This window comes from Montipora capricornis, chromosome 10 (genome assembly GCF_036669925.1).
Source record: "Montipora capricornis isolate CH-2021 chromosome 10, ASM3666992v2, whole genome shotgun sequence".
Lineage (NCBI taxonomy): Eukaryota > Metazoa > Cnidaria > Anthozoa > Scleractinia > Acroporidae > Montipora > Montipora capricornis.
Window position 1 is genome coordinate 31,919,978 of NC_090892.1, and position 17,500 is coordinate 31,937,477.

At 38.3% G+C, this 17,500-nt stretch overlaps 1 protein-coding gene across 3 annotated transcripts in view; it reads left to right on the forward strand.

Annotated features, from left to right (window-relative positions):
- LOC138022092 (N6-adenosine-methyltransferase subunit METTL3-like) overlaps positions 1 to 17,500 on the forward strand; it is a 155,207-nt gene that overhangs the window by 131,010 nt on the left and 6,697 nt on the right. For 2 of the 3 annotated variants that reach the window (XM_068869116.1, XM_068869118.1), the window contains exons 15-18: positions 519 to 611; positions 1,420 to 1,514; positions 1,876 to 1,914; positions 5,598 to 5,706. In XM_068869116.1, the coding sequence (XP_068725217.1) occupies positions 519 to 611; positions 1,420 to 1,514; positions 1,876 to 1,914; positions 5,598 to 5,706 (336 nt within the window). The remainder of the gene's footprint in view (positions 1 to 518; positions 612 to 1,419; positions 1,515 to 1,875; positions 1,915 to 5,597; positions 5,707 to 17,500) is intronic. The other variant, XM_068869117.1, reaches the window with a different exon arrangement.

Sequence of the window (17,500 nt, forward strand, 5' to 3'; positions counted from 1 at the left end):
AGGTGGCTCTCAATCCGCTCCAGAGAATGTATTTTTAAACTTTGCAGTTATCTTAGCCTGCCAATGACTTTCAAGTAATAAGAACTGGGGGTCACCGAGTTTGCTTTTGAGATATAAGCGTTTAAATACAAAATATAGGGCATTTTAAGATGACTCTTTTGTTTCCACAGTGACCTATTACATCACATTAATGAGTGTATCTTCTTAAGCAATTTGGTATCATAACATTGCCGTTACGTGAAGAGTCAATCCCTCTCATAAGATACTTTTCTATAGAGAGGGTGTGAACAGGAGTACGCCAGCTTGCAGATTATCTAAGTTGTTGAAACTGGTTTGAGCCACCGTCAACAAACCTAAGGTCTTTTGTTGGCATATCCTGATCCTGTGTAGCTTAGCTTTCAAAACAGGAGATAGCTGTACTGAAGCAATGACATTCACAGTTGTTGCAGTAAAACTTTTTAAAATGCAGTTACATGTATGTTGCTCACAGAATAATTTGTTTTATGGTGATTCTTCAGTGGATTCAGTGTGACATGAGGTATTTTGATATGACGGTTTTGGGCAAGTTTGCTGTTGTAATGGCTGATCCACCGTGGGATATCCATATGGAGGTACAGACTTTTATTACATGGGCAACAAGAATCACACATGATTATCTCCAGTTTCCTCTTTGCAAGGAAGTTCATAGCATTTGACAGTTGTTTTCTTATAAGTAAGGAAAACCAGTAGTTAAAGTGCTATTATGACTGAAAAATCAATTTTATTTTTCTTTTGATTTCAAAACTGTGTTAGCTAAACATTAAGTAGCCCAAGGTTTAAGCCCTGATTTAAAAAAGACACCTGTTTATTTTAACTGAAATTTTCCTATTTCATCGTCCACCATTAGTAACTTTAAATCTTGAGAGAGTTGGATCCAGGAGAAAATAGTTTAAGAATGCAATGCGTCTGTACGCAACTGAATTAATATGCAGTATGGGTGTTTTAGGCTTTTAGACCCGTTTCAAACGTCGAACTTTTCATGTGCTGAATCTAATGCAAATGAGAAAAATCAGTTGCTTTCGCTCATTTCCATTAGATTAGACACATGAAAAGTTCGACTTTTCAAACAGGCCTTAGACTTTGTGCAAAACACGAGTTTAAAAACTGCTGTTTTGCATAATAATAAGTTGCGTTTACACGCTGAAATTTTAAGCTAGTGAGTAAATAATTTTTCACTAGATCCAACCCTCTGAGGTCCAATCGGTCTATTTGGAACGTAAGTAATGGCAGACTGTGAAATTTGAAACTCAAGTAAGCAACCTTTGGATAAAAATCAAAGCTTGAGATTTTTATAGTCAAGCAATCACACAAATCTGAAGAAAAAAAGGAAGTGATTTTTTTATCGTAGTAGCACTTTAATGTTCCTTGTTTATTTGATAGCTCCCTTATGGTACTATGTCAGATGACGAGATGCGCAAGTTAGATGTGCCCTCCCTTCAGGACGAGGGATACATATTTCTTTGGGTAACTGGACGGTAAGGACGTGTCTCTTAATGTGCCTTTGTTTTGTATTCTTTTGCCGTAATTTGTTCCTTTATAGTGAGCGTAAAAGGGTAGCTCATTCCTTGCTGAGTGTTGCAATTTCTTTGGACTCTGCAAAGCTTGTGGGAAGCCTCTACCTCAACGGATTCTATTTATAATACGAGGGAATTTATATCAAGCTCCAAAACGTCGTCAAATATGTTGGGGAATTACCACATTTAGTCTTATTTTCGTGTAAGGGGCTAATTAGCAAAACAGCAACACTGAAGAGCTTTGTTGCTTATAACCACGTAGTGTGAAGTATCATGTTACAGCACATCTGTAGCTAGTTTATACTTGTAATTTGTTCTTCAGTGCCATGGAATTGGGTCGTGAATGTTTGAAGCTGTGGGGGTAAGTGCAACCGTGTGCTAGTTAATCTTATTCCGTCCTCTGTTTTCCTAGATGGCATGTAGTTGTTTTAGACTGAGACGTGTTGTGGGCATACAGACAAACAGGAAGAACATATTGTAATATTGGATAAACCCATATGGAACTCTGCAAAGTGATTCGCTGACAACCTCTACTACGTGACAGATGCGAAAAATTGGTGTCTCAGGCCATAATATAAAAATCAACTAGAGGCCTTATGGGCCTTATTTTAGCTTTAAATAGATGTCATTTATTATGGGACTAAAACAGGTCCATGGCCAATAACTAAAATCAACGAATCACATTGCTTCATTTCTGGTCCCACGAGGGTTGATATTTCCTCAGTACCGGACCTGGTATTGTCCCGAATTATCCCGCGTTTGTGTCACTTAAGATGGCGGACAAAGACGAAATCTTTTGAAAGCTTTGTAGCGAAGCCAAGAAATGGAGGGATGACTTTGAAGTACCCTGTTTCAGCCGTGGAATTTTCACGGCGGGTGATGATGACTAGCTTCAGTGATGGAAACATTGAGTACAAGCAGGATGAACAGCCTTTTTGTTGATGGTAACAGTGCAGCTGAAGAAGAAGGCAACACTGAGCATCAAGAATAAAATGGAAGATTTTATTTTGGCCCAAAAGTCAAGCAATACGTAAAAGAAAACCAAGTCCGACAAATTATAGCTCTGAAGCAATTTTGTTCACAATTAACAAAACAAGAGAACAAAAACGTCGTCTGCAAAAAAATGCGACATACCAGGGAACGAAGAGAACGATGCCAACAGTTCACTCACGTCATTTCAAAGAGGCTTCCATAGCATTTCAGAGTAGAAGTTGCCTTTCAATATCTTTAAAGATTCCGAGTTTTCCCGGAGCCGTCAGGTTCTCGTCTCAAAACCTCAGAGCCTCGTTCAAAATGGTTTCAGGCACAAACCAAACGCCACTCGTCAGTTAACAGAAAAATAAAAGAGAAAAGCTCTTCGAAACCAGTTTGGTGACCATGATCCGCTGGTTCTTCAAGCAACCCTTTGCTGGTTTCTTTCATTGCTTTTTGGCTTTCAAGCCAGAGATAAGTTCAGAAAGTTGCGCTGGGGAGATCTACACATGGAAAAGGACCCTCGTCGCCACATGTAGAACCCGATACAAATCCGCCAACAATCTCTAAAAACATGCATTTGTTATACACTGTTCACCACCCACTTGAAATTTTCTCAAGCCTTTATACTTCACAAACCATAGATTACTCCCAAAGAACCGCACTACACCCAATAATCACTGACGACAATAACTACAGTTCATTTTCCAAGCCACGACACTACACTGAGCACTCCTCGTTTAGCAGACAGAGAGGATCGAAAATAAGGCAAGGGAGAAATGAGACTGGCCACAAGCGACCTTTCTGTCCAAAATTCTTCACTACTGGTGAAGTTCTGCAAAACCGTGCATAAACATGAAGAAGCCAGAAGATGTCTTGTACTTAGCAGTGAAGCAGAAATGAAGGGTTGACGACCAAATCTGGTGTATACATTTACCACTGGGCAAAAGTCTGCTGGGAAACCTTTTTTTTCTCTGCTGCTGGCCTTCAATCAGGGAAAATAAAGCTGTCAGACCACTCCATAAGAAAAACGTCAATTCGGAAAACTACATAATGCAGTTGAGCGGCCACAAATCAGCTTCTTTAAGTCACCAACGCCAGATGTCTGATGCACTTAGTGGATGAATCAAATGAACCTGTCAAGGCTACTTCAGTATCAAACATACCGAACACGGTGATGCTACTTTCCGTTCATTGACAGTCAATGCCATTCTTAGTAACCAAGCCTTTCGTCATAAATTAGACCTACAGTGGTTGAAATTACAACTAAATGTCATTGTTTTATCTGCGGATTTAAGTGAAAGCACCCATTTTAATTAGGTTAGCTTTCAATGGATTGTTAGGGTTGGCTTCATTTAAATAATTTAAAATTGCAACCGTTAGTAAGTAAGTAAGTAAAGCCTTTATTTAAAGAGGGTAGCACTGACTAGCCAAAGACTGATAAACTTGTGGCCCTCATAAAATACACAACTATTTACAATCTAACAAATATTGTAAGCTAAAATATATAAACATTTAAAATAATACAAGATTCAATCAAATGATGAAATGATGCAAACGTTGTTTGTTAAAACTCTTGGCAAACAAACTAATTTCAATTGGTGTACTATTCCACAGTCTTTTTGCTGAAACAGCAAAAGAGCGTCCACCCTCTGTTTCTCTTATATATTTAGGACAAACAGCATTAATGCTTGAGTATCTAGTGTTGCGGGAGTGCCGCTCATTATTCAAAATTAAGTGTTCATTTAGATAATTCGGTAAATGCCCATTAATTCGCTTATACATTATTAAGTATTTATCTATTTTATGCTGCTCATAAAACGGAATCCAACCTAGCTTGTTAAACAAAGCAACTGATGGTGTCATGTGATCGGCATAAGAAATAACGTGTGCCGCACGTTTTTGCAATCTTAAGACCCTATAAACCGACACTTTATCACAATTTGCCCAAACAACATTAGCGTACGACATAACAGGGTGAATAATGCTATTATAAAACTGAAGTCGCTGTTTAAGAGGTAGACAGGCTCGAGTCTTACGCAGTATTGCGATTCTAGAGGCCAACTTTTTACAAACTTTCTCAATATGTTCATGAAATGAAAATTTGCTGTCAATTTCTACGCCTAGTAAGGTAGCACAGTCCACATTACTGAGCTGTTTTCCGTTTACGATAACATCTATGTCACTTCCATTAATGTTAGCTACACGATTTTCTTCGAATGCATTCTTGTAAAACTCACGCTTTGCTGAACGCAAGGCAGAAACAGCCTTGTTTCTCGCCTCGATAATTTTCCCAATCAGAACTATTGTCCGATTTCTTAGCCACCTTCAAGAAGTGATCATGAGAGTGCAATTTTTTAATAACTGCATTGATCATCCAGGGGGGCTGAGTAGTGTGTTTGATTCGCTTTTCACGCCAAGGACAATGATCATCGAGGGCAGAATTAAACATCTTCTCCCAAGCATAAACAACATCATCAATATCTTCGAACACAAATGCTGTCTCCCATGGAATCTGCTCTAGTGTTCGCTTGAATTGATCCTCATCAAAAGATTTCATGTCACGGTACTTGATTCGAGAAGATTGACTGTTTAGATTTTCACGTGCATACTTGGAGTGGCTATCTATGACCTGCATCAGTTCATCATATCCCTCTACCTTAAACGCACTTTTGTAGTGCTAAGACCCCACCTGCATCCAGCTGCATTTTTCAGATAATGAAGGAGCCGGGTTACAAGTGCCAATGAAAGAGACCAAGAAGGCACGTCATTGAAAGTGACGGCGAAGATATCTTTTGACATTAACTGCTGTTTGATCGCTGGTTTCTCCACCACTCAAATTAGCGGTGTCACTTGTGCCACTTACTTTAGTGTCGGCATGAAACACATTTTCAAGACGTAAATTATTTTGAAGATCTCCTGAACACCAAGAACTTAAAGTAGTTGACTTGTTTAATTTTTTTTTTTTTTGTCGTCATGTGTAGAATCTTTCATACACTTCAGTGAACTTTTTGTGTCGGCATTTCTGGCAGACGTTATGAGTTGAGTGAAATTCAACATTTTGTTTTGCAGTTATGAGCGATGTGACGAACTCATCTGGGTGAAAACAAACCAACTGCAGCGACTGATAAGGACAGGAAGAACTGGACACTGGCTTAATCATGGAAAAGAACACTGCTTGGTAACTCACGAAATTTGTCCTTGTTTTCACTCGCTTCACTATAGACAGGTCACAATTTTATATGGCTATTGCTCTTTCTGTAACTGTTGAACATCACAATTAAATTAAAGTGCATCTAAACTCAAATATTTTTTGTTCCTAATATACCGTAATTTCCGGACGTTTACGTTTTTGTTTTACGAGACATCTGGTTTCTCTCTTCTACTGGGCAAACCTGCCCAGAGGGAAGGAGCACGAACAGGACTCGAGGTCCTATGCGAGGTGCTCCACCCTACCCTATCCAGACCAGAAAGACCAGACCACAACACCGGGAACTACATGCCCTACTCTTTACGACAAGTGTGCGGGTTCTTTTACGTCCCACAGGATTATGAACATTGAAGGGTGTGAGACGGGATCTCCGGCTTATCGTCCTTATTCGAGAAGACTAGAGAGTCTAACCATTTGCAGATGTAATTACAAAGGCAGCACTTTCTCCTCAGTTATTTAAAGACCCTGAGTGTTGGTCCGGCCGGAGTTGAACTCACGACCTCCTGCGTGACAGCCCGGTGCTCAACCAACTGAGCCACCGGTGCATGGTTGAATTACCCACAGCGGTCTATTTTTGTCGTAAGGGGAAAAAAGTTCAACAGATTACCCGCACTGGCCTATTACACGCACCCCAAAACAAAAGAAAATCATGCTACTGTATTACCAGGATAAGAACTCACAAACTTGGAGCGATGAATATTCCGTGTTGTTGTTTACAAAGCAGAAGATTAATAGCATTTTCTGCAAGAATTGGCTGTTAATAATGCAGCCTTAAACACTCTCCTTAGCCATTTCTGGTTTGTCTTGTTCAAATGACCTAAATATCCAATGTACTAACGCTAAGACTCGATAGAATACGAGTTGAAGGCCTCCATCTTTACGATTGATCATTGATTGCCATTTAGATAGGTTGAGAGAAAGTTGCGGGGAGTGTTAAAAATACCTGTGGGGTGGTGGTTAGGCATACCCAGGGGCAAAAGACAGAAACGACAACAGGTTTTAATAACTAGTAGAAATACATTGTGTTGTGTTCTTGGGCAAGACACTTTACTCCCACGGTGCCTCTCTCCACCCAGGTGTATAAATGGGTACCGGCGAATTTAATGCTGGGGGTAACCCTGCGATGGACTGGCATCCCATCCAGGGGGGAGTAGAAATACTCCTAGTCGCTTCATGCTAAAGAAACCGGAGATAAGCGCCGGCCTGATGGGCCCCCTATGCTCGTAAGCAGACTTTACCTTTACCTTACTTGCAAAAACGATTTTAACATTGTCATCCTTGAAACAGTTGAACTCGAAATATGTCTTGTTTAAAATACAAAGATGTGATTGTAGTAGTACTAGTAATTGTACACATTTAAAGCAAATGGCAAACGAATTTAAAATATTGTAATTCTCGAAATGTGACTGTAACAGTCAATGAGTTCAGTTCCATAAAAAGTCAATGAGTTCATTCCTAATCAGTTTAGAATCCATCAAAATCTTCATTTTCAGTGTCACTATTGAATAAGTCAATCAAGTGGGCATTACGAACAGGATCTAAAGTGGCTGAAGATTCCATTTGCTCGTCATCACTGGACGCATAACTTTCTCCATCTTCAGAACCATCCAGAACATTTGTGATTCCTGCCTTTTTGAAGCCATTAATAATTGAGGTAACTTTCACTGCCCTCCAAGCACGTATCACCCAGTTGCAGACTTCTTCATGAGTGGCCCGTCTCATTTTTCCAGTCGCGGTGAAGGTGTGGATTCCTTCTGACATCCACTTCTCCCACTCTTCGCAAATATGATTCTTAAATGATCGATTAACTGAAATGTCCAGCAGCTGTAGTTTCTTTGTAAGGCCTCCAGGAATTATTAGGGTGGTTGTTTTGTGTTCTGTTTTAAAATTGTTCCGAACTCCCTCATCAATGTGTGCACTTTAAGCTATCGAAGATGAGCAAAGAGGTTCTATCGAAGAAGGACACAGGTCTTGCACGCCAAACTTTCTCACCCCAGACAGCCATTCCATCTCTATCCATCCATCCTTTGTTGTGGCAGTGGACAACTACACCAGCTGGAAGGTTCTCTTTGGGCATTGTTTTTTGCTTAAAGATGACCATTGGTTTCAGCTTTTTCCCTGACTCTGAACACGCGAGTACCACAGTGAAGCCTGTTTTCTCGTGACCGGTAGTTGACACAGGAATGCTGTCAGCTCCGGTTCTATCAACAGTTCTGGAATAAGGCACATCAAAGGACATTGGCACTTCATCCATGTTGAAAACGCGATCTGCCTCAATGTTTATCCTTTCTTCGTGAAACAAACTGGCGAAAGTTTGTAACCTTCTCCTCCCAGTCATTTGGCAGCTTCTGGCCCACAGTAGTCATGACATCCTTTTTCTTTTTTCAATAACGGATCATGGATTCATCTATTTCGAACTCTCTTGCTGCTGCTCTGTTGCCTATTTCAGCTTGCTCACGCGATAACTTTTAACTTGTACTCAAAGGTAAAACTTTGACGTGGACGCTTAACACCAGGCATCTTAAAGCTGACTCGTGGATACTCTAACCTCAATGAGTCAAGTGCCTTTTTATAAGAAAAAAATTTATATTGTATTTGATAACTAATAGCTTCTGCATTTTCACACGCATTGTTTGCGATGTTGGTTTAATTATCCTCATCTCAACCTATTGTTTTTTGATCTTCCATCGAATGATACTGCTTGCAAAAATCCGTTCTAAAAAAAATCAATATCTCAGGGTCTACTGACTCTAAGAAATCGCTTGAAACTGTAAAATACTCTCTACCTCAAGGTAGTGCTTGCTAGGAATATTTTACTGATGCGCCGAATGTTCTGGTGTTTTAAGATGTTGTCAGTGAATGTTTGTTTACATGCGTGCCGACAATCATCTCTTAGGCGTGTCATATTAATTATGCGGCGGCAGTGGCGCCATGAAATGAACATGTCGGCATCAGTTTTTGTGTGTGAATTTCTTTAAAGCCTGTTATTTCACATTTTTATTTGTTTGTTTTGAGTTTATTATTCCAGTTGGTGAATAATGTTTTTATTTTCAACTAAACAAAGAAAGAAGCTGTGAAATTAGCAAAGTAAGAAAGTAATATCACACGTGTGATAAACGATTTTGATTGCCAACGATATTTGTTGATATATTTTCAATTTGCATTAGTTTTCATCGAGAGCATTTAAGTCTATTAGGCAATTAAAGGGGGATAAATCAAGCAATACAGAGTTTCTAGGAACAGTTTCATTAATGGCTTTTATATTTTTTCTGCACTTACGGTTTTAAAACTATACCGGAAGATTTAAAAAAATAATTATATTACCCGCACCTTCCTATAACCCGCTCCAACAACTGTTTGCAGAAAAATTAACACATTACCCGAAGTAATTGCCCGAAAATTACGGCAAATGTCCCCATGCAAAGCAAACATATGTCACCATTTTTACCGATAAATTCACTTTTTCTGTGTCGTGCTAGCCATGTAAACTTGGGAGAACTAGCAGTAATTTTGTCCAGGACCGTGATGTGACAGAGGCATGGGTCTATTATCGATTTTAAGTCGCAAACTGCTTTGCATCCCTCATTTCAAAGAAATTTTACATTGCAAAGCAGTTGGTGACTTAAAATCGAGAATAGACCCATGCCTCTCACATCACGGTCGTGGGTCCAGACTACTGCAACTTTTGATAACTTTGCTCGTCTTGGCCAACAGATGAAAGCAAAATTTTGTGGTAAGAATGGTAAAACATGTTTGTTTTTCCTGGGGGGATTAATATTGTAGACAAGTTTAGGTGCACTTTAAGGTCCGGGGAAATGGCTTCAACAGTTGCGTCAACATCGGCTCGATTTTGTTGAACAGGGATGTTGACCGTTTGCCCCCCTGTTGAATCAAAGTTGATTTGATGTCGAATGAGTTTAAAAGTGTTTTAACTTTGCTTCAACAACCATTCGACATTCTTTTGTTATTGCGAATGCTGAATGAAGGTGAAGCCGTCTGCCCCCACTCTGTCAACTTTGTTAGGTATGCCTCTGCGCACCATGTCCGTATCCATAGTAACAACCGGGACTACAGCCTGGGACTAAATACCAGGCTTTTCGTGAAGCTTTGAATCAAATGTTGCTGATGTGTTGAAAACGTTTGCCCACCCTAGCAGTCAACATCATTCATCACCGTTCAACAAAATCGAACCGATGTTGAAGCAAATGTTGAAGCTGTTTGCCCGGACGTTTTTATCTGAAAAGGCTATTTCCAGGACATAATGTTGGCACCAAAAAAATGTCTAGTGATAGCTCGGCCAGATGTAAAAGAACATAAGATTAAATAATATATATATATATATATATATATATATTTCATACCTGTTATTTTCCATGAACGCCTTAGTGCTATGAGGGATTCAAACCTACATTTTGTACCGTGAACGGCCAACCTTCCTATGCCTTTATTCAAGCGTAAAAACTAGCAACCGAATTTCTGGGGACATTTTGCTACACTACTTTTCCGTTTCATTTTTGTCGGTTTTATTAGCACTGGAAAAAATATTGTATCATTTACTTTATCATTTTAAAATCATGTAGGTTACATTTCATGCGCAAATTTGGAACAAAGGAGAAACTTGCCTGCTATGGCGTTATATACCCGCCAAAATTCAACATTTGGGTTTCACATTTCAACATTCAAGTTCACAATTGTGCATTCGCGTTTCACAATTCTACATTTGAATTCACAATTCTACATTCAAGTTTCACTTTGCAACATTCGAGTTTTGCTTTGCGACATCATTCTCAGAAGCGCCAATGCTCATTCATCATTCAACATGCAAGTCTTAAAGTGCCTTTCACCTCAACACACATTTCCACTATATTTACTTTCTGAATCATCCCGAAAACATCATATTATTTTTTAAACCCTTTTGAATAAAATTTCACTTTTTTATTGGCTTTGAAAGACCCGAAAAGTGGACACACTTTAACAACAATAACAATACTTTATTTCACCCCATAGTTACAATAAACTAATTAACAATTAGACCCGTAGCCCACCGCCTCATGGGCTATTGACCCGTGGCCCTTAAGGGCGAAGGGTCTAATTGTTTTAGTATCACCCAACTAGTCGGACAGAAAAGGCAATAATAAAGTTAGCAAATGCAAGTTGAAAATATATTTATTTGGGAATAAAACGAAAAAAAGCGTCACGCTTTTCGTTACCCGATGACTATTACTAATAGTCCTCTAGTAGCTCTAGTAGTGTAGCCAATCAAAATGCAGCATTTGCATTAGTCCACTGGTTGGGTGATACTAATAACAATTATACAATAATTAGACAATAATAACAATAGTACAGCAGATGATAGGGGTGCTGGCTGCCTGAAATAACCTAAAAGTTCAAAATTCCAGGCAGCCAGCTTTTTTAAAAGAAAAGATGTTAAAATGTTCAGGTCAGGGATACAAGAACAAACAAACATGGATACAGACAAAAATAGAGATAAATAGAGTTAAGTAAACTACCAGTATATTAGAGTGACTAAAATTCTTACATTTCAAAAGAGTATTATTATTTCAAAAGAGTATTTTTTATTTCTTATCTTAAAATTACAAAATCGATTTATAGATGTCTAGTAATCTTTGATAAGTTGCTGTTTCATTTTCTTTTTAAACAAAGACAATGGAGATGATTTTTAAGTATCTTCGTCAATGGAATTCCAAACTGATGGTCCTTTGAATCTGATATTGAATATTCCGTGATTTGTTCTTGCTTTTGAGAGATGATAAGGCTGATTTGCAGCAAGCCTAGTATTATAGTTATGGATCTGTGTTATTTTAGTGAAAAAAGACATAAAGACAGGTGGTAGTAGTTGGTTATGATATTGATACATACAGATTGGTCAATGAAAAGTTACTGGGTCCAAAAAGACCCAGAGATTTACATTACTGTGCAAAAAGAATGAAAACGAATTTCGACGAAATTCGCTTATTGTTCTCTCAAAATTTCGGGGGAAGAAGTGTGACTTTTCGGCCGAAATTTCATTTCGCTGAGCCACACGAAATTTCGAATGCAGGACGAAAATTCGCAAAGCTAACAACGAAATTTCAATTGGAGTTCGTACGTACTGAAACGAAAATTCGTAAATCTAACAACGAAATTTCGGTTGGAGTTCGTACGTACTGAAACGAAAATTCAAGAACTTTAATAATCGAAATATCGCAATCCTAAAGGCGCGGCTACATGAACGATTTTTTGCTCGCGCCGGTGATGCAATTTTTTTCAAATTTTGTCACGTCGCCAGCAACCAATGAAAATCGCAAGTGGCTACACTTGGGATTTTCATTGCGCGCTGTCTAAAAAAATCACATCACTGTTGCGAGCAAAAAATCGCTCGTGTAGCCGCAGTTTAAAACGAAATTTCATAGTGTTGGTTAGCGTTTCGCATTTTAATGAATGAATGGAATCAACAACTGTACTCTTCTCTCAACCTTGAGTGTAAACACGGCAAATAACATCATCGCCATGGCCATTTTAACATACCAAACCTAACAATTCTTCTTGGTTTTCACGTCACGCAAGTATCATGCAAAGAAAAAATAAGATCGCTTACCATTCAACAAATTGAGTCAAGAAATTGAGATGTTGTAGGAAGGTAATAAATCATGAGCGTGTCAAAGTTTTAGGGCTGTGCGATAATCCAAACTCGAGTTATTTGGCAATAGACACTTCTCTTAAGCCCCGAAATTCGCGCATTTCGTCGAAGTACGTTCTCATTACTTTTTCACAATACTGTATTGGTTATTCAGAACTCGAAAACACATGGGGAATCAACATTTTCATGACATATTTCTTAGAAGCAATCCAGATGTCACGCATTGACTGAATTAGCTCCGAAAAAGGATTGTAAAAACGCTTCCTTTATCATGACTAATCTGTCCACTTAAATAATTTTATCAAACGCTATCTTCTCTACGTAAGCGACAACCACCCTCCATTGTTTTTAATTTTGGTCTCTTGTGAGAATCGGCTCATGTATATAAGCAACCTGTTCTTGTTGCGACCACTCTCACAAATTCCCGGCTTGGTCAGTTATGAGGGCTTCGACTGGCCTTTTTTGAACGTTAACTTGTAACAGGCAAATACTCGCTGCGAACTTTCAATAAGCACTCTCGAAATTTCGCTATGTCACGACGAAATTTCGCTTTGTCAAGACGAAATTTCGCTATGTCAGGACGAAATTTCACCATGTCAGGACGAAATTTCGCTATCTTACAACGAAATTTCGCTCGAATATTCGCACGGCATTGCGAATTTTCGTTTTGATTGAAATAATAGCCGTTTCGAAATTTCAACGAAGTTCGAATGAAAATTCGTTTCGCCCAAAATTTCGTTATATTTCGTCAAAAAGTTGCGAAAAGTGCCCAAAAGGGCGAAATTCGTTTGCATTCTTTTTGCACAGTACTGTAAACAAGGGACTAGAGTGCTCATGCAATCTAGAGCAAGTAATTATTCGCATTGCTTTTTTTTTAGAATTAAAATTGGCTGAAGAGTGGTCTTATAGGTATTTCCCCAGATAATTATTCCATGGGTCAAAAAAGGATATATAAGGGCATAATATAAGCTTAATAAAATATCTAGGTCAACATAATACCAGAGTTTAGAAAGGATACCAATGCTTCTGCTAATTTTGTTGACAATACCTTCAACCTGTTTCTTCCAGTTTAAGTTTGAATCAATTAGAATGCCCAGATACCTTATAAAGAATTTTCGCTTAAGTTGCTTATTATTTATAGCCAGACTGAAATTATGAGATTGTAACCTCTTTTGAGGTGGATGGAAAATCATATTGAGTGAAATCTTATTAGCACAGAGCCATATGTGAATATGATTTAACTCAACATTTATGTTTGTTTCTAGTGTGGAAACAGTTTTGCTTTTATAAAACAAATTTGCATCATCTGCAAAAAGATGAAAATCGAAGATATCTGAACAACAGTGAAAATCATTTATATATAATAACAATAATGGACCAAGTACTGATCCCTGCGGGATTCCACAACTTACATTGCATTTAGGGGATGTTGCATTATTAACAGTAACAAGTTGTTGTCGGTCACTGAGGTAAGATATAAAGCAGTCTTGGGCAATACCTCGAATACCATAATACTCTAATTTATTAATCAAAATCTGATGATTGGCGGTATCAAATGCTTTAGTTAAGTTGAGGAATATACCACAGGGATAGCTTTGGTCATCAATTGCTTTCTGAATTAAGTGAGCAATGAAGAGGATTGGGTTCAATACCGGGTTGACGTCACAAACTGCTTTGCATTGAGAAAGTTCTTTAAAAACAGCGATGCAAATCAATTTGTGATGTCAACCCGGTATCAAACCCATTGCCCTTCATTGCTCGGTTGTGGATCAAATTATGATCACTTTTCCCGTCTTTCAAAGCCAATAAAAAAGTGAAATTTCATTTAAAAGGTTTTAAAAGTAACACAATGTATTTGGGATGATTTCGGAGAATAAATAATGAATGGCAAAATGTTATTTGAAGTTATAGGCACTTTAACATTTTATGTATGTTTGATCATTTTATGCGTGTTTCACTTTTTATCTTCCGACATGCATGAGTGATTTTACCTTTTGAAAGGGAAACTGCTGTATGTATGCATGGCGTTTTAGTGCATCTTTTAAACCAAATATACATACATACATACATACTTAATTGACCGCACCCCATAGGGGCTTTTCAGGGCCAATGAAACACAACGAAACGACGGACCAGAACTACAGCTGTTAAGAATCCCAACTACCAGGAACAAATTCAACGAGTGGTCAGAGCAGGTCTTGAACCTGGGATATCCAGATCTCAAGGCAACCGCCCTAACCAATGGGCCACACTACCTCCTTTATACCCTTATGGAGCTCAAGAATGGAACGTCAATTAAATAAATAAGACAGGCGGTGAAAAATAAATATCTGAAATCTTAGAAGCGAGCAGTAATGGACTTCGACAACAACTATGGCCTGTTGAGAAATCAAAATGAGTTGTATTTCTAATATTTTACCAAGTGTGTTGTTATGTAGAACACTAAAACCAAATAGAAAATTCTCTGGTAACTTATGGGTTAAACAAAGACAGACCTTAAGTGGATCTGTGATCTCTGTTCTCTGTACAGTCTGTAAGAATTTTTTGAAAGAAAGATTGCCTCTAATAGCAAATATGTTGTTTGTTTCAAATAATATTTCGCTGGAAAAGGTGGACTTTATGAATTCATCATGTTTTGTACTCTGCGAGCTTAACTGGATAGTTTTGATGGCTTTCGTGTCAAAATGAGGTTAGCATCTCTCTGTTGTGTTAACTTTATTAAATATACCATGCCTCGTGAGTTTGTATTTATTGTTACCCGTAAACTTGATTTCCACTCTCAAAATTACCTCCAGAACCTACTTTTTGCGTAGAATAAGGTTTTAGAGTGATGTTATTGTCTTCTGTGGTGATACTTGACATTTCGGGAACATTTTGGGAAAAAAATATTTATAACTGGTCACACGCGCAACTTGATCGCCCAAACTTGCCGATTATGTATACAACATCCACTTGGCCTTTTGACATCCCATTGAAAAAAATTCATAAAATATTCGCAGACCAGTTGAAATTATCTGAAATTTGAAAGGGTGATTGCTAATGAATAGAGAAAAATTTCACAATAACTAAAAATTCCTGTGTTAAGCATGAGCATTCAACAAAGAGGTAAATGCGACTACATTTGTTGTGGCGTTGCTACTTTTGTGGTTTGATTGTTGTGAAAATTTTGACAGAAAAACCGAAAAATTTTGCGGGAATCCGGACAAGGTGAAAATGAGTTAACAAATTTGCATACGTGCGTTGAAATGTGATACGCGAGGAAACAGGAATTTTATTTTTCTGACAAATGATTTTGTCATTGTGGTGTAAAATGAAGTTTATTTGGGAAGGCAACAATATTTCTTTAACTTCCTGGTTAATCCAATTTATTGTTACGACTTACTATTGCGAAGATTGTTCACATGAAGCTTACGCTTTTAGCGAATCTTGAGGGTCATGAAATTACATCATTTGCGTGACAACATATCTCTTTACTCTAACACAAAAACATTCAGATAGTAACAAACTTCATATTTATTAACCATTTCTTCTGCTTTTGAGCTTGTCAGCATTGTGATTTGTGATAATTCGCAAGTATGTTTTTGTTTCTCATAGATGTTCAGATTTTCAATTACATGGCCGCTTAACCTCGTGATTGTGTAAATAGTTCACCCTGAAGTCAAAATAGATACGTTTCTCAGGAACCTGACAAAGAAGGCTTCCTGACCCGACAGATGAAATGTAAATATTCAGTCAAATATTACAACAAAATTAAAAAACCAAAGACGGACGTTTCTTGGCTAAAAAGTACAAGGTGATCACATGCACCTTTATGGTTGCCTAGCACGAGATCAATTTCTTCCTTTTGACAAAACATCATGACCTTTCCATTCGTTCATAAAAGTCAGAGACTGCAGAAATTTTCAGGTTTTTACTGTCAATTGTCATTAATGAGAATTTGATTCAGTTAAATATAAAACTATGTTTTTTTGCTTTTCTTTTTCTGTTAACTCCTGGCTTTTACGGTACTTTTTGGTGCACACGTAAGCCAGACAATGTTTTGCCCTGGCATCAGATTAGATTAACAAGAAGAGGAATTGGTTAGTGCAACTGCATGACATGCTGGAAAACGTCAGAGCAATTTGCAGACTAATAGTATTTAAAGAATAAACGAGTGAATTTTGCTCAAGAGCGTGTTTTGTTATCTTTAAACTGAATTTATTACCAAAGCTTAAAAAACTAAAGGACCTCAAAATGGGTCAGGACATTACAAAATAATTAAAGGTGTGAACTTGAAGGGCCTCTGCTGGAGCGACATGTGGGTGACCCTCAAATGGTCTTAATGTATATGTAAATGTTCACTTAGTTGACCGCTCCCTACAAGGGCTTTTCAGGATCAACCGGCTCAACAGGATCAGACTGAATGCATGTGAAGGCGCCTACGGCTGTCGCCACACGATCCATGTGTGATTTTGTAGCACCGCAAACCCAGCCAGATGTAAATGACTGGGAGTCGATTTTGAGGAGGGAGGAAAACCGGAGTACCCAGAAAAAAACCCTGGGAGTCAGGTTGAGATCCATTGAAACTCAGCCCACAAATGACCCGACGCCAGAGTTGAACCAGGGTCACAGAGGTGGGAGGCACGAGTGATGACCACTAAACCACCCTGACTCCCCTAATGACCCCCCACTTGAAAAAATTAACTGGAACGCTGCAGTTCAATACCACCCAATTCAGTGCCTTCTGTTTTGTGTAACACCTACCACAGGCAACCCAGTGTACGCTTTATGGAGCGTCTAGTTAAAGGATAGTGTGAGAGTACTTATGTTGTTAATGTTTATTAAAACACCGTGAGAAATGAAAGACATAGAACTACATAAAATTACAATGGGGATAAATCAAAACACATGGTTAACTAAAATTTACAAAGTCTATTTACAATATTGTTGTTCAATCACTGGATTAAGAAAAGGTTACAGATCCTGTCATATGGTTTCACGAGAAACGTCCTGTCAGCAGAGCCTTTCTTGACTCAATGAGAAATGAAAAAAATTATGTATTCGACGATGCGTCAAATCTGATGGGGAAAACAAAGCGTCCCAAAATCCCAACAAAACACTCAGGACAATGCAGAGAATAGTACG